Source organism: Pipistrellus kuhlii, unplaced genomic scaffold, assembly GCF_014108245.1.
Source record: "Pipistrellus kuhlii isolate mPipKuh1 unplaced genomic scaffold, mPipKuh1.p scaffold_m20_p_42, whole genome shotgun sequence".
Taxonomy (NCBI): domain Eukaryota; kingdom Metazoa; phylum Chordata; class Mammalia; order Chiroptera; family Vespertilionidae; genus Pipistrellus; species Pipistrellus kuhlii.
Genome location: NW_023425543.1, coordinates 2,160,948 through 2,182,296, shown reverse-complemented (window position 1 = coordinate 2,182,296; position 21,349 = coordinate 2,160,948). Strand labels below are relative to the sequence as shown.

The window sequence follows — 21,349 nt, the reverse complement described above, 5'->3', positions numbered from 1 at the left end:
GAGTCCACAGAACCAAATATCAACAGGACAACGATTGACATTTCTTTTGAGCGTCCAATTTTTAAAACTTAAACTTCTTCAAACGCCACTTTAAAATAGACTCGCCCAGGCCGTGGCATTTTGTGGAAGAGCCACACTCAAGGGGCCAAAAAGCCGCATGTGGCTCGTGAGCAGCCGTTTGCCGACCATGGCCTTAAACCAAATACAGAAAAAGGCAAACATCCCTACTGGTAAATTATCCAGAGGACAAGCACACTTTAATTTCCATTATGTGAGTTTTCAAACACATACGGAGGTACAACAGTATATGAAATCTCCACGGATTTATTCACCAGAGTCAAGGATTTGCCAATCTTATTTCATCCATCCCGTTACTACTCACTTATGGCTGAAATATTGGAAAGAAAACTCCACATACGGGTTTGTTTGTTTGTTTTTAATATATTTTCATTAATTTCAGAGAGGAAGAGAGAGGGAGAGAGAGATAAACATCTATGATAAAAGAGAATCAGAGATGGGCTGCCTCCTGCATGCCCCACACTGGGGACCGAGTTCACAATCTGGGCATGTGCCCTTGACTGGACTCAATCCTGGGACCCTTCAGACAATAGGCTGATGCTCTACCCACTGAGCAACACCAGCTAGGGCCCACATTTGCTTTTCTGTACGCAGGATGCTCAACAAACGTAGCCATAACTCCCTTAATATCGTTCAGTACCCAGGGCATCTTTACATCTCGCGGACGGTCTCAGCACTGTCTTTTTTATGGTTAGTAAGTTTGGGTGCAGGTGCCAATGGCACCCACACACTTCATTTGGTTGGGGGAGTTCATTGAAGCTCTCCGCTCACTAAATGAAGTGGCGCAGGCATCGCCGGCTCTCTCTGAAGGAGGAATAAATGGACTGAGGAATGTAAATGGCGCCAAGTATCATAGCAGAGCAATGAATTTCTAACGCTATATATCCATCCTGTCATCGGCTCAATATATCTCCCAGGCCGTTTAGACACCAATTTGCTGGGACGCCAGTTCGTCACAATTCATCACAACAAATGGCATGTCCGGGCCGTATTAATTACAGACCGGCTTACCTCATCCGGCACACGGCGCTCTGTTGAAGAAATGATGCAACAGGCTACTCCATGCATTCCGTGGATCATTTTATAACCACCTTAAACACTAAGGGTATCTATTCTCCCAAACTTCACACTCATATCGCTGTTCTCATAAAATGCACACACATGCACACACATACACACACACACACACACACACACACACACACACAGCTCTTATACGTGCTGAGACAGAGAAGGGAGGGCAGACAAGAAAACAATTAATTTTAAAGAGAAGAAAAATCCCTTTCCACTGGAGAATATACACTGAGTGGCCAGATGAGGATGACCTCTGAACCCATAATAACCTGGCCACTCAGTGTATATCCTATATAATAAAAGCCTAATATACAAATTGTCCCCTCAACTAGGAGTTCGACCAGCAGGCAGGCCGGACCCCACCCATGCACAAATTCATGCACTGGGCCTCTAATATATATATATATATATATATATATATATATATATATATATATATATATATATATATCTTAGAGTGGCCAGATTATTATGCGTCAGAGATCATAATAATCTGGCCACTCAGTGTAAACCTTATTTTGTAACTTCTATCTGCCTTTGGGTTGTGGATTGAATATACTCCAGAAAGAAAGCTGATAAAATAGTGAAAAGCTCAGCAATTGTCTACTTTAAAAAAAACAAACAAAAAACTGTTTTTATTCATTTCAGAGAGAAATGGAGAAAGTGAGATAGAAACATCAATGATAAGAGAGAATCATGTATCGGCTGCCTCCTGCACGCCCCCTACTGGAGATCGGGCCTGCAATCCGGGCCTGTGCCCTTGACCTGGAATCGAAACTGCAACCCTTCGGCCCACCGGCCGATGCTCTATCCACTGAGCCAAACAAGCTAGGACCACCATTTCCTACTCCTTAAAGACAACAAACACCAGCACCATCTGTAGACAGACAGACGGACACGTATGTAAACATCTAAGCATGTGTGTTTATATGTCTATAGGTGTGCGTACAGATGTAGCTATGCTGAAGACACGGGAGAGCTCAGACAGCCCACAGGCCGAGAGCTTCTCCCTTTACAAAGAAAATGGGATTTTGATTCATCTGTCCCGCTGCCATTTCCTGTTTTGCGTGTGTTTTTCTTCCCAAACTCTGACTGGCCAAACAGCCCGCTAATGCATGCCCTGTCCCGTGGCCAGTTCTTCAAAGCTCCGACAGATAGATGCCTCCCTGAGCACTGAAGCTATTTCAAAACCCTCTTTTCCGAAGAAGGGAGTGGAGTCCACGGGAGATCAAAGGGCAGCAGCCTGCAGTCTGGCAACCGCCTGAGAGAAATGGCCGTGTTTCCGTGAAATATGTCCTGAGAAGCATTCCGGGGCGCTCGGTATGTCCTCGTTTCGAATGGGATGTTTATCTTGGAAGGGCTTCTATCTAGCCTGTCCGAAAAGCAGCCCTGCTTAGCTCGATGAGCTCTGTGAGAAGGGGATCCAAAGCCGGTCGTCAAGGGGCCTGGGAGAGAGGTTCCATATGGCGGGGCAGCCTGGGAGGGCCGGGAGCCGGCCGCCAGCAGGACAGCGGAACATCTGGATCATTGCTCACCGCGTCCCTGGGAAGCATCCACTTCCCATCAAAGCCTTTATCTCTCTCGGACTTTGAACATTTGGGCCTGGAATGCGGTCATGTTGGATAGGACGGACTCGCTCTGTGCCGGCCAAGGTTTTTTTCTTTTTTTCCTTCCCCTCTAAGAAAGGGAGGCCGGGGAAAAGAGCCGTAGGCATCGCACAGCTCAGAGACAGAGAGGAACGTAAAACCTTCTTGCCCCTGCACAGTGGTTTGCAAATTCATCAGTCCGCAGAGCCAAATAGTAACAGGACAACGATGGACATTTCTTTGGAGAGCCACGTTTTTTAAAATGAAACTTCTTCTAGCACCACTTCTTCAACATAGACTCGCCCAGGCCGCGGTGTTTTGTGGAAGAGCCACCCTCAAGGGGCCAAAGAGCCGCATGTGAATCAGGAGCTGCAGTTTGCTGACAACTGTCCTAGCTGGTCTGGCTCAGTGGATAGAGCGTCAGCCTGCTGACCGAAGGGTCTCGGGTTCGAGTCCAGTCAAGGGCATGGACCTTGGTTGCAGCTCTTCCCCAGTTCAGACCCTGGTCCATAAGGCTCATGCAGGAGGCCACCAATCGATGTGTCTCTCGCACATTGATGTTCCTCTCTGTCTCTCCCTCTCTCTTCCACTCTCTCTAAAACTCAATGAAAAAACATCATCGGATAAGGATTTAAAAAAAACAAAAAAAACCCACACCTTTATTCTGCCTATTTCACCCTCAATACTCCTGCCCACTTTATTATTATTATTATAATAAAAGCGTAAGATACTAATTAGACTGGCCATCCTTCTGGATGAAGGAAGCCAGGGCTGTGAGAGCCACGGCCTTGCACAAATTTCATGTGTAAGTAAAGTCATCTGCTCACAATGCATTCTGGGATATATGCACAGGCTTTTTAAAAAGTTGCTTAATTAACTGAACATTTCTCTTCCACCCTGGAGAGCAGCGGTCGGCAAACTCATGAGTCCACAGAGCCAAATATCAACAGGACAACAATTGAAATTTCTTTGGAGAGCCACGTTTTTTAAACTTAAACTTCTTCGAATGCCACTTCTTCAACATAGACTCGCCCAGGCCGTGGTGTTTTGTGGAAGAGCCACCCTCAAGGGGCCAAAGAGCCGCCTGTGGCTCGAGAGCCACGGTTTGCTGATCACAGGCTTAGAGCAGTCTGGCCATCCGTGTGAGCCCCAAGGCAGAGCCCGGCTCGCAGATGCCTCGGGGGTCCCCACATGCTCTCTCTCTCCCTCCCCGCAATAAATAGGGCTCCATCTTCCTCCCTCTGCACTCTCTCTGTTAGCTCAACGGCTCAGGTTTTCACGGCGGCGGTGCCCGAGCCTGGGAGTAAAATTTGTCATCTTAATGCGGCCGGGGATGTGAAGGGAGAAAAGGAAATGACCCATCAAAGGAGGAAACAAACACCCGGAGACACAGCAAAGTTTCTGGGTCCTGACCCTAGTTTCTCAGCAGACGTAACGGGTAAAATATGGCACGTGGGGGTTTTGTGATGCTTCTGATGCTTCTCTGTCCTCCCAAAGGGTCAGAACCTTTCACTATTTCCATGTTGATTCATTCATAGGCTCTCTCTCCCTCAGCCCCCCCTCCTGTCCCTGCTGACCCCCAAACCCCCACTGTTCTTCCAGTGACTTCCCTCTGAAACACACACGTTATTACGAGCGAAAACAAGGTGTGATGTTTAACTTCAACATATGCTGACTTTCATTAAGACACCAAACAGCGGGGCCCTAGCTGGTGTGGCTCAGTGGATAGAGTCAGGCTGTGGACTGAAGGGTCCCAGGTTCGATTCACATCAAAGGCACATGCCCTGGTTGTGGGCTCGATCCTCAGCAGGAACCAGCCAATCAATGATTCTCTCTCATCACTGATGTTTCTCTCTCTCTCTCTATCCCTTCCTCTCTGAAATCAATAAAAATAGGAATTTTTTTTTAAATGAATAAATGGTTCTTTCCTGGAATGGACTGCTAGCAAAAGGACCGTGCCAAATTTACCCCAGATTAAAACGATGTACCAGAGTGGATTACAGCTTGACCAATATCAAAGTAATCCTTTGGGTGTAATAAAACATCAAAAAAATTTTTTTAGTCAAAACCAGTTTGACTCAGTGGATAGAGCGTCGGCCTGCGGACTGAAGGGTCCCAGGTTCGATTCTGGTCAAGGGCATGTACCTTGGTTGCGGGCACATCCCCAGTAGGGGGTATGCAGGAGTAAGCTGATCAATGATTCTTTCTCATCGATGTTTCTAGCTATCCCTCTCTCTTCCTCTCTGTAAAAAATCAATGAAATATATATTTTTTTTAAAAAATTTTAAATTAAAATTAAAGAGGGGCAGTGAGAAAAAATTTCACAAGATTCTGTTATGTACCCAGTACTCTGTGGGCACATTTTATATCATCTCAGTCCTGGAAACATAAAGATGTGCTCTGATCTCGCCCATGCATCTAAGGTTGACCTGATTTATTTTGTCTACATCCTTGTAAGAAAGTGCTACGCAACCAATGAAAACAAGCACGTGGGAAGATGAACTTGGTGAGTAAAACGACAGGAAAGCTGGGTTGCAGCTATGTCGACACTATTTAGAGATGATAAGGACCTTGGGTGTGTAAAGGGTTCGCTGAAATATTCCTGTCGACTGTTTTCAGCGTGTAAAACTACTGCTCCCTGTCATCGGCTTTTACAGTTTGATGTGAGACGATCCATACTTCCAGGCAGAATTCCTTCTCCCCACAGCCCCTTCTATCATCCGAAGTGGACCCCGTGGGCATAAATCCCCCCAGAGCTACACACAAATCTGCGTAAGGATCTAAAGAAAGCCTTTTAAATTCCCCGCAGGGACTGGACAGGGGTTGAGATTTATATCTGCAGAGGAAAAACGTTAACACAGTCCCAAGGGTATGAGTAATCTGTGTGTACAAAAGATATTAGCTCTAAAAGTTTTCTATTCAGTTGACTATTTTTTTTTTTTTTAAGTATGAGGGGATTTCATCGCTCAATTGTCACACTTAAAAATGAGCCCGGCCGGTGTGGCTCAGTGGATAGAGCGTCGGCCTGCGGGCTAAAGGGTCCCAGGTTCGATTCCGGTCAAGGGCATGGACCTTGGTTGCAGGCATATCCCCAATAGGGGGTGTGCAGGAGGCAGCTGATCGATGTTTCTCTCTCATCGATGTTTCTAACTCTCTATCCCTCTCCCTTCCTCTCTGTAAAAAACGAATAAAATATATATTTTTAAAAATAAAAAATAAAAAATTAGCATGGCTGATGTAGTTCAGTGGATAGAGTATTGGCCTGCAGACTGAAGGGTCCCTGGTCTCTTTCTCTCTCTCTACCTCCCTCTGTCTAAAATAAATCAATAAATAAACATTTAAAAATATAAATATTTCAGTGCTGTTCTATCCAGGGCGGGGACTTGAGTGAAGCCCTGGAGTTACAACATTTAAGGAAGGACACGATTCGATTCCCGGTCAGGGCATATGCCCGGGTTGTGGGCTCCATCCCCAGTGTGGGGCGTGTAGGAGGCAGCCGATCAATGATTCTCTCTCATCACTGGTGTTTCTATTTCTCTTTCCCTCTCCTTTCCTCTTGGAAATCAATTTTTTAAAAAAAATATATATTTTATTGATTTTTGTACAGAGAGGAAGGGAGAGGGATAGAGAGCTAGAAACATCGATGAGAGAGAAACATCGACCAGCTGCCTCTTGCACACCCCCTACTGGGGATGTGCCCGCAACCAAGGTCCATGCCCTTGACCGGAATCGAACCTGGGACCTTTCAGTCCGCAGACCGACGCTCTATCCACTGAGCCACACCGGTTTTGGCGGAAATCAATTTAAAAAAAAAAAAAAAAGCCAAAGCTAGGACCCAGCTCCTCTCATTTGCCCTGGGATCCAACCGGAAGAGAAAAGCATCTCTAGTGTCGAAAGCGGAGGGCTCCCAACGCAGAGCATTTGTTTTCACAGCTGAACGAGGTGCTGAGAAGCCAAACAAAATCAGAGCAGCTCAGGGAGTGCTGGGGCTGGCCAGGGGAGGGTGGCCTTCTCCTGTGACGGTCTAGACTAGGGGTGTCGAACTCAATCAGAGAAGGGGCCAAAATCTAAAATCCAGCCTAAATCGCGGGCCGAATGGTTTACTGAACAGTCATAAACTGTCATTGTGATGGAAACGCAGCGGAGTGCAGTGATGACAGCGCGGTGCGGGCCACATTGCAAGGCCTGGCGGGACGGATTTGGCCCGCGGGCCTTGTGTTTGACACATGTGGTCTAGACGGTCAGCATTTAGGCTTGTGGGCCACTAGGTCTCTGTCCCAAAGACCCCGCACTGCCACTGTCAGCCCCAGACCGTTTAATATACACTGAGTGGTCAGATTATTATGATCTCTGAACGCATAATAATCTGGCCATTCAGTGTGTGTATAAATATATAGATATATAGATATAGATATAGATATAGATATAGATATAGATATAGATATATAGATATAGATATATAGATATATATACATAGATATAGATATATATTACAAGCCTGGTGCATGAATTCGTGCATGGGTGGGGTCCAGCCAGCCTGGCCAGGGGGCGGGGACATGGGCAGTTGGCCGGCCTGCCTGCTGGTCAAACTCCTGGTTGAGAGGCCAATTTGCATATGAGCCTTTTATTCTATAGGATATACACTGAGTGGCCAGATTATTATGGGTTCAGAGATCATCATCATCTGGCCATTCAGTGTATATGTTTTTTATTGATTCAAAGAGGAGGGAGAGGAAGAGAGAAACATCGATGATGAGAGGGAATCATAGATCACCTGCCTTCAGCATGCCCCTTACTGGGGATTGAGCCTTCAGCCCGGGCATGTGTCCTTGACCAGAATCAAACCGTGACCTCCTAGTTCATAGGTCTACATTCAACCACTGAGCCACACCGGCCAGGCACCTGAGATGGTTTATACATGGATTCATGCAGCTGTGGTCCGATACAACTGTTATTTGGCAAAACAGTCACAGGGCTGGGTTTAGCCTACACGCTGATATCCTAAGCCCCTTGGGCCACAGAGACTAAAGAATAAAATAAAAAAGAGTAAATACCAGGTTCAGGGTCACCCGGTAGAAGCTGAAAACCAGCTGGTCTGGCTAAAGGGAGATGCAAAACGTAGACAACACCCGCCCTCCAATTTCCCCACCCTCTCGGGTCCTGCCCATGCCTCTCACTGCACACGGCCAGCTGGAGGCCAGCTGACAGGGGACCTTGAAAACCTACCTTGTAGGGACCAGCCTCTGAAATAACAGAGGGACAGAGATAAAAGGACGTGAAGTCAGACAGGCTAAACGCAGGCACCGCTAGTCAACTAATTTCACAGAGAAAATAAAAACGTTACATCAAGACAGGACATGGCTCTTACCTTGGGATTGCTGACATACACCTGCATAAAAGGGTGGATCAAAGGAGGGGAGAGGGGAGAATATATACTCATCTCGGTACGAATGGACCAAAAGTAAAGGAAATATATAACTAAAGGGGTGCTGTACTCAGCCATCGTACCTGTACAGACTCAAGGGGCTCCGAAAACAGCAGGCAGGTCTGTATGCCTGTGTGTGCATGTGTGTGTGTGCGTGCGTGTGTGTGTGTGTGTGTGTATGCACCCAGATTTCTGAATTCACTCAGTTATTCATCAATTCCATTACTGCATTTTTCCCATTAGACTCCTTGCTATAAAAGAAGTGCCGGCTGTTAATTTTTTATCTCCGTAACTGTTGCACACGTTTCAAAGAGAGAAGTGAGGTTTAGAAACAGGTGGATTTACAGAAATATTCAAAAGGAGCTGGGCACGGGGTTCAGCCCTCTTGCATCAAAATCCTCGCTGGTCATCTTAACATGCTCATCACAAGATAAACGAAGGCTTTTGGGGTCCCCTTGCCCTCTATTTAAGTCAATCTCTGTATTTAGTGTATTAAAATCAAGGTCAGTGTAGGCTGGAAATGCCTTAGAAAGCACTGTAAAAATTCTGCTTCTCTGGGTTCCATTGGCAGATGCAAACTTATAAATGTATGGATTTAAGAAGCAATTACATTTTTAAAAAGGTTATTCTAAGAATATGATGGATACCCTGTTTCCCTGAAAATAAGGCAGTGTCTTATATTAATTTTTTCTCCCAAAGTTGCACTAGGTCTTATTTTCGGAGGATGTCTTATTTTCGGGGAAACACAGTATTACCTTAATACTAATTTAAAAAATCATTACCCCCAGGGGGAAAAAAAGAATATGATGTAAGTGGAAGAGTCAATGACATTTTCTAGATAACACAGTACTTAGAATTAGTAACTTTTTAAGATACTCATAGCTAAGTAATAATCTTCTTTATGTCCGACTCCTACTACCTAATCTTTAAATCTTCAAAAATAAGCTTGCCCAGGAGTGGGCAAAAATAGCTTTACAGTTGTAATACAAATAAATAATACAATAATAATAAGCAATAATACAAGGATAAATTCTGTGTTTTGCACACTCACAACTTTCACCCTACTTTTGCCAACCCCTGTAAGTTTAAAAACACCAAGAAAGGTCCATCAGGGTACTTTTTTGTTCTTTTTCATCCTCACCTGAGGATATTTTTTCCCATTGATTTTTTTTTTTTTTTTTTTAGAAAGCGTGGAAGGGAGGGGAGAGACAAAAGAGAGAGAAACATCGATTGGTCACCTCGTGCACCGGCTTGGGGGGGGTGCAGAGGGGGAGGTCCAGCCTGCAACTGAGGCACGTGCCCTTGAGTGGTACTAAACCTGGATCCCTTCAGTCTGCAGGCCGAGGTCCTATCCACTGAGCCACACCAGCCAGGACTAATGAGGGCATCTCAACAACTCTTACGGAGGAATAGTCACGGCACCTGTAGATGCTCCCACGGGCTCCTTTTCGGGAGCCAAATTGGAAGCCCGTTGCATTTGCCTCTCTACACTGCACACGCTGAGTTGCAAAAGAACCGACCACTTGCAATTCCTCACCAATTCTATATCAATTGCACGTATCCACTAAAGATCATAAGCAGCTTGCAATGAGCTCTGTGCCTCTGAGGTTTTATGAAACACAGCTCCGTGCTCTGGACATTTATGATCTCTCTGAGCCCCGTTGCACTCAAGTCCAAATTCTAGAAACTACTGTGGAAGGGATGGGGGGGAGAGACAAAAACCGACCACAGCTCAGTGGAAAGATACAACTCCGGAGCAGAGAAATAAATACTGCTCTCCCGGCCCCCTCTGCTCCTCCCATATTTTTTGATATCTTTATCCGGGCCGTCAACATTTTTTCTCTCCTCCTTCATTCCTGGGGCCATTCTTTCGTAACCTCTCCGGTCCTCCCCAGCTACAATATTCCCCAAGCTCACAATTTCTCTTCCCGGCCTTTATGGTCTCCCACAAACTGCCAGGCCGGGGCCCCCTAACTAAAGAAGGTTATTGATGTCCGGGGCCCAGGGTGTTAGAGCGGCAGCAGAATCAATAAACTGAGAAAATACTGCTTTGTCAGGCTTCGCCCGAGGCATGCTGGGAAATTTTACTGCCTCCGATGGTTACAGAGAAACTCTTAATGTGGGAGCCGGAGGGCCGGGCTCCCTTCTGTGGCCAGAAATGAGGTTCTTCTACCCTCTAGTGACTATAAAGGGATAAGACAGAGTGCGGAGGGATTGCTCAGATGGTTATTTATTGGCTCTCCGTTTCGAGAAGAGAGCCAGGATCTTGGACACCAAGTGAACTAACTGGCAGGAAACCCAGACACCTTAGCATAGTTTTTTTGTTTTTTTTTTGAAAGGGTTCGACATGCAAAGGATAGATGCGTTAGAAAGCAGTCAGGACTTGGGATGTCTTTGAATTTTATTGATTTTTAAAAATATATTTGTATTGATTTCAGAGAGGAAGGGAGAGAGAGAGAGAGAAAGAGAGAGAGAAAGAAAGAGAGAGAGAGACATCAAGGGTGAGAGAAGGAATCATGGATCGGCTGCCTTCGGCATGCCCCCTACTGGGGAGTGAGCCCACAAGCCAGCATGTGCCCTTGACCAAACTCGAACCCGGGACCCTTCTGTCTGCAGGCTGATGCTCTAGCCACCGAGCCAAACCAGGTAGGGCTCTTTTGAATTTTTAAAGGTAATGCTTCTAAAGTTTACCTGTCTTTCTAAATGACTAGTCAGATTACAAATCTCTCAAACTCTTCTCTCTCTCTCTCTCTCTCTCTCTCATAAATTTACAGTCTTTGTCTCACTCTCCTTATTTTATAGAGAAGGAAGCAGCTGAGACGCAGTGAGTTCCGAAGTCAGAGCTGGCATATGTATTTGTGCAGATGTTTTGTGTAAATAAATGCATGTAAGTAACTGACACATGCACATATAAACCACCGCCATCCCTACGGTGGGTATTTCTCTTTAACAAAGCAGCCCAGCTGCTAAATAAAGTTATAATTTTTTTTAAAAAATGTTTGGTTGGTTTCATTTTACACTCATGTAGGCATTCAGTCGCTTAAGTTGCAAGGTGCTAATTTAATAACCTGATAACCCATCATACGTTTCTACCCGGGTACCCACCCTTTTTTACAAATTGGACAGCCGTGGGTATAATGGCTTAAGTACAAACTAACCATGTAAAAACACCGCCAGTACTGGTATTAAGAAACACCTAAAAAAATCTCATACACACACACACAAAAAAAAAAACAATAAGTGGTGTTTTATGTGTGTGTTTTTTCCACAAGTTATAAAACACGCAACATCCTTTTAATTTCTATTTCCCCTGTCCCTCTAGCACCGAAGCTGATCTCTATCTAAAGGTCAGTAACTTCCTAAAAGACTCCGTCTCGCTGCGGGACACCCCAAATAATCGGAATTTAATGAAGTGGAATGTCCCGACGTGGCCGGGACTTCTAGAATGTTGCCACCAAGCAAAGGGCAGCGAGTCCAAGCATCTGACTGTGCCCTGATGGAGTTTTATTTTTATTTATTTATTTATTTATTTATTTATTTATTTTTATTTTATTGATTTTCCACAGAGAGGAAGGGAGAGGGATAGAGAGCTAGAAACGCCGATGAGAGAGAAACATCGACCAGCTGCCTCCTGCACACCCCCTACCAGGGATGTGCCCGCAACCAATGTGCATGCCCCTGACCGGAATCGAACCAGGGACCCTTCAGTCCCCAAGCCGACGCTCTATCCACTGAGCCAAAAAATGGTCTCGGCTGAAGTTTTATTTTAAAAGGAGGCCGTGTCCCTCCTGCGAACAGCAGTGAGAGGAAGGGAACCCGGTCGGTGTGCGGGGTCGGCGGTAGGAATCACATGTGCATTTGTATTGTAATAAAGATGAACTTCCAGACCAGCGGTGGGCAAACTCATCAGTCCACGGAGCCAAATAGCCACAGAACAGCCACTGAAATTTCTTTGGAGAGCCCCATTTTAAAAACTTAAACGATAGAGGTAGGTGCATTGCTATGAACTTAATCAGGGCACTCCGAAGCTGGCCTTTGCTAAAAGCTCACGGGGCCAGAGAGCAGCCTGTGGCTCGCGAGCCGCGGTTTGCCGACCGCTGTTCCAACCCAACGATGTAACTAACGCGCTGAAGGAACTGGTATTTACCTTGCCTGCGCTTAACCGCTTCCGGTTTGTCCAGCGCTGAGGATCACGTCCGTGGGACGGTGAAGAACAGGAAGAGGAAAGAGAGACACAGAACAACCGTTAATTAGCAACAGGATCATTAATTAGCCGCACAAAGACATCGTTCTGTGAGTCACAGGGTAAAGTTGACATGCGAATGACGGACATCCCGCCTTCCTCTGAGGTTACAGAGAAAACACCGGTGAGCACGAAAACCGTTAGAAACGGAGAAGAGTCACGTATGGGTGGATCTGACACCTTCTCCTCATGGCGCTTTCGACACGGGGAGGGCACAGGTCGCAGACACACGGTTCAGTCCGCGGAGTCCTTTTACCCTTATGTTTTGAAAAGCCTTCACGCAGTCAAGTTCCCCTCTAACAGGCAGAATTCTCCCGCTTGAGAAACTCAGGTGATAGCATGAAGCTATGCAGAGAGATCCATGGGCAGTGTGAGTTCATGTTTAGGTTTCCAGCGCTTTAGATGCCAGAAAAATAATTTCCATCGGCCTGCACGGATTAAGTCTCAATTTTCATTAAAAAAAAAGAAGAAGAAATCGGAGTCATTCCTACACCAGGAAGAAAAATAGACTAAAGCAGCTCTGAGGGAGAGAAGAAAACATTTCTGAGCGGCAAGAATCTCTCCACCGCGTGCTCTCTCTGGGGCCCTCGTTGGTCATGCTAAACCAGTGGTCGGCAAACTCCTTAGTCCACAGAGCCAAATATCAGCAGGACAACGACTGACATTTCTTTGGAGAGCCACATTCTTTAAACTTCTTCTAACACCACTTCTTCAACACAGACTCGCCCAGGCCGTGGTGTTTTGTGGAAGAGCCACACTCAAGGGGCCAGAGAGCCACCTGTGGCTCGCGAGCCGCAGTTTGCCGACCACGGTGCTAAAACTAAGGCTGCTGAATTGCACAGACAATTAAAATTCTCTCCCAGCAAGGTCCTCTTATTCATTCTCTTCATCACGACCCTGTGGCTGGTTAGCCACCTAACTGGATGTTCAAACTCGAGTAAATCTGGGAGATTAAAACTCTATTATGAATCTTATGGAGAAGCCCACACTGGTTATGATTGCTTAAGGAAAAAATACCACCTACCTGTCCACACCACAATACATCTTCCCGGTAAATCAGAAACCAGACGATAAACAGTCTTTGGGAAAACCCACTTACATTCTGGGGACCAGGAACTACAGATGTGGATGCAGAAGTGACTTGAAAATATTCTTTATTTAAAAGCACTTCTGCCAAAACCAGTTTGGCTCAGTGGATAGAGCGTCGGCCTGCGGACTGGAAGGTCCCGGGTTCGATTCCAGTCAAGGGCATGTACATTGGTTGAGGACACATCCCCGGTGGGGGGGCGGTGCAGGAGGCAGCTGGTCGATGTTTATCTCTCATCGACGTTTCTAGCTCTCTAGCCCTCTCCCTTCCTCTCTGTAAAAAAATCAATAAAATAAAACAAAATAAAATAAAATAAAATAAAAAAACACTTCTGCTGGTGAAACTGTGAGTTCAGCATTCAGCACGTGATATGGAGTTGTGGATACTACAATCTGGGTGCTAAAATCAGTCTTTTTGGTATTATCCCAGTGACACATTGACAAGTATTCCAACCCAAAACACACGCCAAAATTAATTACCATCTTAAAGGTACACAAGGCTATTTAGGGCCTTTTGACGTGTGATTTTTTTTTTAATCTCCATAATAATCAAAAAAGACATATAAAATGAATATGGGTAGAAGTGCAGAATGAATATTACTGTCTGCTTACTACAATACGAAAGCTACCATCTATAGAGTAATGCCAAACTCTGCAACTGATCATCTCAATCTTCGGGATTCTGTAAAATAAGCTTTTTTTTTTCTTTCTTTTTTTTCTTTTTTTTATCTCCAATTCACTCAGGAGGAAATTGTGGCTGAGAGGCACTGGATTTTTTACCTGCTCACTTAACTTCTAGAAAATATGGGAGCCGGGATTCAAACTCAGGGAGTCGGGTACCACAGAAAATCCCTTCTTTGTTATGTCCGCTAGAAAAACAGATTCATTTTCAACAGCAACTTAAAGACCTTTCAACATCCAGATGTCAGCTTTAAAGAGGCCTCACTTTTGAACGCTGACATTTTTTTTTTTTTTTAAAGCGAGGGGTGTCTTTTCCTCCGTTATCATCCAGGGAAAGCCTCGGACGATGTTTGAATTAAAAAATAGCAACTATTTAGCTGACCCTCTGGCGTTTGAAAAGTCCCAGGGCTGGTTTTCGGCTTCCTGAAGCCTTTTCTCTCGAGTCACCAGTAAATCAGTCCTGATTTTCATCATGAAAATAAGTTACAACGACAAGCGAAGATGATGTCAAGATGGGGAATATGCTTGTCGCCCACCCCAGTGACTCAATTCGAGAGGCATTATGGAGGCCTAATTTATACGCATGCCCCGTTAGAAACTCGCTCATGCTCACACAGCTTCACCCCTTTTTGAATAGGTATTTCGGCTGGCTTCAAAAATACTTGTTACTATTTTAATTCTTGGTGGAGTCTCATTATAGGCTCTGAATAGAAATAAGATTATTATTTGTAGTCCCATAGATGCTCAAAATGACAAAACTCCAATCATAAAACCCAAAGCTTTGTTGATACGACAGGAATTTGCACCCGGTTGAGCGTTAACTAGAATTTTCTATATAACGGACCGCAGAATGTTCAAAATCTCTATCTTCCCTAAAGCACTCTCCATAGAAAATTTGGTGGCTAAAAGAGAAAGGAACGGAAATGCTTCTAATTCATACTTGGTCGTCTTAAAAACGTACAACGCAGTAATTAAATACGAAAAATTGCTTTTCGTAATTGAACAATATGCAAGGTATCTAGTCCCTAAGAAGATTTTAAGTAAAAATCTGAACACTTAGTAAAAATGCATTTCACGTTATCTGCTTAAAGCAAACCATGAGCAACATACATATTTTAGACATAGTAGCGCTGTCTATATTCCTAGCCCAAATAGGGAGAATTCTTTTAAAAAAAATATATATTTTATTGATGTTTTACAGAGAGGAAGGGAGAGGGATAGAGAGTTAGAAACATCGATGAGAGAAAAACACCCATCAGCTGCCTCCTGCACACTCCCTGCTGGGGATGTGTCTGCAACCAAGGTGCATGCCCTTGACCAGAATCGAACCTGGGACCCTTCAGTCCGCAGGCCGACGCTCTAGCCACTGAGCCAAACTGCTCATAAAGAACAAATGGGGATACTCACGTGCCTCTTGAAGTCACCCTGTTTGACTACGAGGTTCAGATTTAGCACGATCATGCCCATGTCATCTTCTAAGCTGTTTGGATCTTCCAACTTTAAAATATGTTCAGTTGTTCTACAAGCAAAACGCAAACAAACAAAAAACAAAATCAAAACCAACAAGTAACAGTAGCCCTTCCTGGCAGTCCTGTGTCATCTTAGAATGCACCAGAAACCCATGGTCAAGGGCCCCTCCCTCTGAATAAGGGTTAGACACCAGATTAAAAAGCACAAAATTCCGAAAATAAAACCTTCAAAGTAGGACATTGTGCGGCATTGCCTAACTCAGCAGCTGGCTCACTGCTTCTCGCCTTCTCGCCCACCCGATGAAATGTAAACACTGGTTTTAATTTCAAGTGAGAGTGAGAAATTCAATGCACACTGTAGCATATCGGGTGGAGGGTTTAATAGCTGACAAAGTCCATTTTGGAGCTGAGGAGCAAAAATCATTCACCTAGGACACATCCGGCCCTCTTTCTTTTTTGTCATTGGATCTCAGCAAATGCCAGTTCACACGATCTTGTGTTCCCTCTGAAATTCATTCATCACTCTGAGAAGGGGGAAAAAAAAAAAAAGGATGATACCTGTTCAGCTCGAGTTCGCTGAGGTTGACAAACGCAGAGCCCATGAAATCCGACGTCGTCAAGTCTCGGTCGTATACCTTAAAAGGGGGACCGGGGACACACATGAATGCACTAAACCACGTCTGTCAAATGTATTCCTACATGTCATAGGCTGAGAACTTTACATTTGGTCTGCTAGCTCTTAAAAACAAACAAACAAACAAACAAAAAACACAATTTGCATAGCACAGTTCAAGAGGAAAAGCTAGCCAAGCCGATGGGGAGGAGAAAAATTATTCTATAACTTGCCCATGCAGCCCCAAAACAGCAGAATATACTTCTAGCCGAAACCGGTGTGGCTCAGTGGATAGAGCGTCGGTCTGCGGACTGAAAGGTCCCGGGTTCGATTCCGGTCAAGGGCATGTGCCTTGGTTGTGGGCACATCCCCAGTACGGGGGTGTGCAGGAGGCAGCTGATCGATGTCTCTCTCATTGATGTCTCTCACTCTCTGTCCCTCTCCCCTCCTCTCTGTAAAAGATCAATAAAATATATTTTTTTAATTAAAAAAAAAAAGAATATACTTGGAAGGCAGTGTTCATATGCGTTCAGACACAATGGGCCACTCTCAGTTGCCTTACACGGGCTCTCGTTAAAATTTCGTATTTTCCATGGCGGGCAGGTCTGCCAATTAAACGGGAATTTGCTAAATATTCTATAGCAATCGCCTCCTGCGCTCAGCTCACGCCGTTTCCAACCCAGATGTTAGAGCAATGAATGCTTACAGCCAGTGGCTTAAAGCTCTATTAAGTATGAAGTTATTCCTAATGAGAGAGGCTTGAAGCACCACTCACTGCCGGTCATAATTCCTCCACATCCGGCCGGTTTAAGCACCGTCAGTGGGGATGTGGTTTCCACGCGGGTTTTCTGCACGGCCCATATCTCGTGGGTCCGAGAGAAATGCACATCGCCGGCGAGGCCTCGAGACAGCCCTCCCCGTGCTGGTATTTTTTTTTTAAATGTATTTTATTGATTTTTTTTTTTTTTTTTTTTTTTACAGAGAGGAAGGGAGAAGGATAGAGAGCTAGAAACATCGATGAGAGAGAGTCATCCATCAGCTGCCTCCTGCACACCCTCTACTGGGGACGTGCCCGCAACCAAGGTGCATGCCCTTGACCAGAATCAAACCCGGGACCCTTCAGACCACAGGCCGATGCTCTATCTGCTGAGCCACACTGGTTTCGGCCCCTGCTGGTATGGGTGTTTTTAACCCGGCGCATACAAACAATAAAAGAATTAACGCGGGCAGGGATCTGCCTATGGGAGCCGATCGGAGGGCCATCGGTCATCGATTACCTTCAGGCGGAGCTTCTGATCGAGGCTCTGGATGGGCAGGACGACCATCTCGTCCCAGACCGGGTTCAGGTTCTTGTAGATGACTTTGCTTTTGTACAGCGTCTTGCCATTCAGCTTGAACTTCACGTAGGGGTCGCTGGTGCCTTTAAGAGAGGGAGCCAGTGATTGAGACAAGGTTCTTATTTTTTTTTATTTTTTTTGTGTGTTTTTTTCAAATGTACGTGAACGCCTGGATCTCTCCGTTAAGTCAAGTCTCTTTGCACGCTCCCCGGGGCTCAAAGCGTTTGAGCGCCTGCACCCAGGACACGAATTTGGCCCCGGCCAGACCCTGCAGGCCCTGGAGGTGGGGAGCAGGGACATACGGACCAATTTGGCGTGAATAATGCATTGGTCTCTGCCATCCGTGGTGGGGTATAAATGGGCTTTTTTTTTTTTTAATATATATTTTATTGATTTTTTACAGAGAGGAAGGGAGAGAAAAACATCGATAAGAGTCATCGATCAGCTGCCTCTTGCACACCCCCCCCCCCACTGGGGATGTGCCCGCAAACAAGGTACATGCCCTTGACCGGAATTGAACCTGGGACCCTTCAGTCAGTCCGCAGGCTGATGCTCTATCCACTGAGCCACACCAGTTAGGGCATAAATGGGTTTCTTGAGCTTTGGCTACATTGTTTCATTGTGAGAATATCATCACTGTACTTCCCCCGCCCCCCAAATTTCCGCCATGAAACCCACTGGCAATGTCGGGGTCCTGGGGAGAAGCCCACCCCTCTTTAAGAAAGGCAGGGAGGCCAAAACCGGTGTGGCTCAGTGGGTAGAGCGTTGGTCTGTGGACTGAAGGGTCTCAGGTTCGATTCTGGTCAAGGGCATGGACCTTAGTTGCAGGCACATCCTCAGTGGGGGTGGGGGGGGGGGTGCAAGAGGCAGGTGATCAATGTTTCTCTCCCAGCGATGTTTCTAACTCTCTATTTCTCTCTCTCCTTCTCTGTAAAAAATCAAAAATATATATATAAACTAAAAAACAAAACCAAAAAACGAAGAAAGGAGACAACACAGATTCAGAGATCCAGTGTCACACTGGGAATTTGGCAACATGGGGCGGGCAGAAGGCCAGTCAGCTGCCTTTAGTTTAAACTCAGACACACACACACACACACACACACACACACACACACGTGCACACACGCACGCACGCACGCACGCACATGCACATGCACACACGCCAAGTTCAGTGCAGTTCTGGGCGGGATTGCAAAAATGAGCACATTCACAGCCACTGAATACTCACCAGCGAGTGAGCAATGCGCCCCCCCCCTTGCCCCACCCCCTGTAACCATCATCCTGGCATCTATCTATCCATCTCTCTATCTATCCATCTATCCATCCATCTATCTATCTATCTAGTGGAGGGAAAACTATAATAACAAGAGGCCTCTAATTAAATGAGATTGCCCCTGTGGGATCAGGGCTTCATGCCTGTCAGCCCGCTCTCCAAATAAACATCTCACACCGGGGCCTCCCGGTCCCCCTCTCCCCCCCAGCAAAGCACGCTGGGTAATCCCCAGGCTCCCTGACAGCCGCATGACGTCCACACTGTTTCACGGGTGAATGGCGGCCGTCCCGTCAAAGAAAATATTAGTGTCTGGGAGTCATCGGGGAGGGGCCCGGGGCTGACGGAGCCCGACAAGGAGAGGGGGTTTTGGGTCCGTCCGGCGTGGCGTTAATTGTTCGGGGGGGGGGGGTCAGAGAAAGGGGGGGCAGCGGGGTGATTTTTTTTCCCCCTCTCTCTCTCTCGGAGCCTAAGTGCCTGGCTGTCAGGGATGAAACATCTCAACTAGGCAGCTCTGAAAAGGGGTCGGCCGGTCCGAAAGGCAGCTCCTGGATTATACAGACATCGGGATGACACCTCAATGGGTGGACTTTGACCTCCTTTCATGGGGAGCTTCTTTGTCCACAATGAGGCTCGGCGGGGGGGGGGGGGGGGGGGGAGGAGGGGGTTTGGGGGGGGGAAGATGCTGAGAGGCCGGTGACGGTGCCTCCAGGCTGGGGCTGCCGCCGATTCTGCCATGTGGACCCCATCCAGTGACACGCCTTCCAATTCCCAATACCTAGGCCGCCCCAGCCGGGTCTGCTCAGTAGTTAGAGCATCATCGGCATGCGGACCGAGGGTCCTGGGTTCGATTCTGGTCAAGGGCTTACACCTTGGTTGCAGGCTCTTCCTTGGCCTGGGCCCTGGTCAGGGTTACATGCAGGAGGCAACCCTTACATTGCAATCGATGTGTTTCTCTCACATTTTTGTTTCTCCCTGTCTTTCCCTTAAAAAAAAAAAAATCAATGCCACTAGCTCGTCTGGCTCAGTGGGTAGAGCGTCGGCCTACAGTCTGAAGGGTCCCAGGTTCCATTCCGGTCAAGGGCACATGCCTGGGTTGTGGGCTCCACCCCCAGGAGGGAGCCTGCAGGAGGCAGCCAATCAATGAGTTTCTCGCATCACTGATGTTTCCATCTCTCTCTCTCCCTCTCCCTATCCCTCCGAAATCAATAAAAATATATATTAAAAAAAATCAATGGAAAAATATCCTTGGGTGAGGATAATAAATAAACAAACAAACGGTTCCTGGTTTGCTTATGAATCTGAATGGGTCCTTCATGATGGAAATCAGCCATCGGCTTTATAGATCGCGTCATAATAATTTGTTTAAATGGACCTTACTTCTCGCGATAAGTCATTTTCGTTTTTATTTGGCCAAATTTGCTGAGCTGTCGGACATTCCGCTTAGAAGCAATTTCCTCTATAGGATTTGAAAGCCATGTTTCTCCCTCTGATTTTGTAGTTTTTCTTTTTTCATATAGATAGATAGATAGATAGATTTTTTTTTTGACACGTAAGCCTTTGGTCCATCTGGAATGACTTGAGGGTGAGGAGGGAAGGGAACTCAGGTTTGCTGATGAGCAGGAGAGCTGAGTGACCTGGGCCGAGCTGGAGAGATATAAATCTGGCAGCAGCTTATAATTCAGGAGGCAGGGGAACCCGGCGGAAGCAGGGAATCCTGGGAGGCGAGACAGCGCAGCGCAGGGCACGGAGCACATGGGAGAGGGGGCCCCAGACCCCCCGATGAGAGAACCCAGACTTTCGCAGGGAATGGTCTCCTGGACAGATGCTCCTCCGAGGAGCGAGGGGGGTTATGCCGCCGAAACCCCTGGGGAAGGCTCCTGACCGTGTTCTCACTCGGAGCGCCGCTTCACAGACTGAGACAGCGGTCGGCAAACTCATGAGTCCACGGAGCCAAATACCAACAGGACAACGACGGACATTTCTTCGGAGAGCCACATTTTTTTTTACACTTGAACTTCTTCTAACGCCACTTCTTCAACACAGACTCGCCCAGGCCGTGGTGTGTTGTGGAAGAGCCGCGCTCAAGGGGCCAAAGAGCCGCAGTTTACTGACCACCGACTTAACGCATTGCAGACCAGTAGTTCCATTGCTAGCTTTACCCAGCAGCCAGGTAAGTTTCCACGGAACGAGTACAAAAAAACCCCTGAAAATCAGCCCTAGCCGGTGTGGCTCAGTGGACAGAGCGTCGGCCTGCAGACCGAAGGATCCCGGGTTCAATTCCAGTCAAGGACACGTGCCCAGGTTGTGAGCTCGGTCCCCAGTGGGGGGGGGGGGGGGTTGTACAAGATGTGGCCGATCCATGATTCTCTCTCATCATGGATGTTTCCATCTCTCTCTCTCTCCCCCTCCCTTCCTCTCTGACATCAATAAAAATCTTAAAAAAAAAAAAAAGAAGTCACTAAGTATTCATAACTCCTGGCT

At 46.4% G+C, this 21,349-nt stretch overlaps 1 protein-coding gene across 1 annotated transcript in view; it reads right to left on the bottom strand.

The window, feature by feature from the left end:
- MCTP2 (multiple C2 and transmembrane domain containing 2) overlaps positions 1–21,349 on the bottom strand; it is a 105,120-nt gene that overhangs the window by 58,017 nt on the left and 25,754 nt on the right. The window contains exons 5-8 of the mRNA XM_036411842.2: positions 17,533–17,675; positions 16,201–16,277; positions 15,581–15,692; positions 12,311–12,346 (exon numbers count right to left, since the gene is read on the bottom strand). Of these exons, the coding sequence (XP_036267735.1) occupies positions 12,311–12,346; positions 15,581–15,692; positions 16,201–16,277; positions 17,533–17,675 (368 nt within the window). The remainder of the gene's footprint in view (positions 1–12,310; positions 12,347–15,580; positions 15,693–16,200; positions 16,278–17,532; positions 17,676–21,349) is intronic.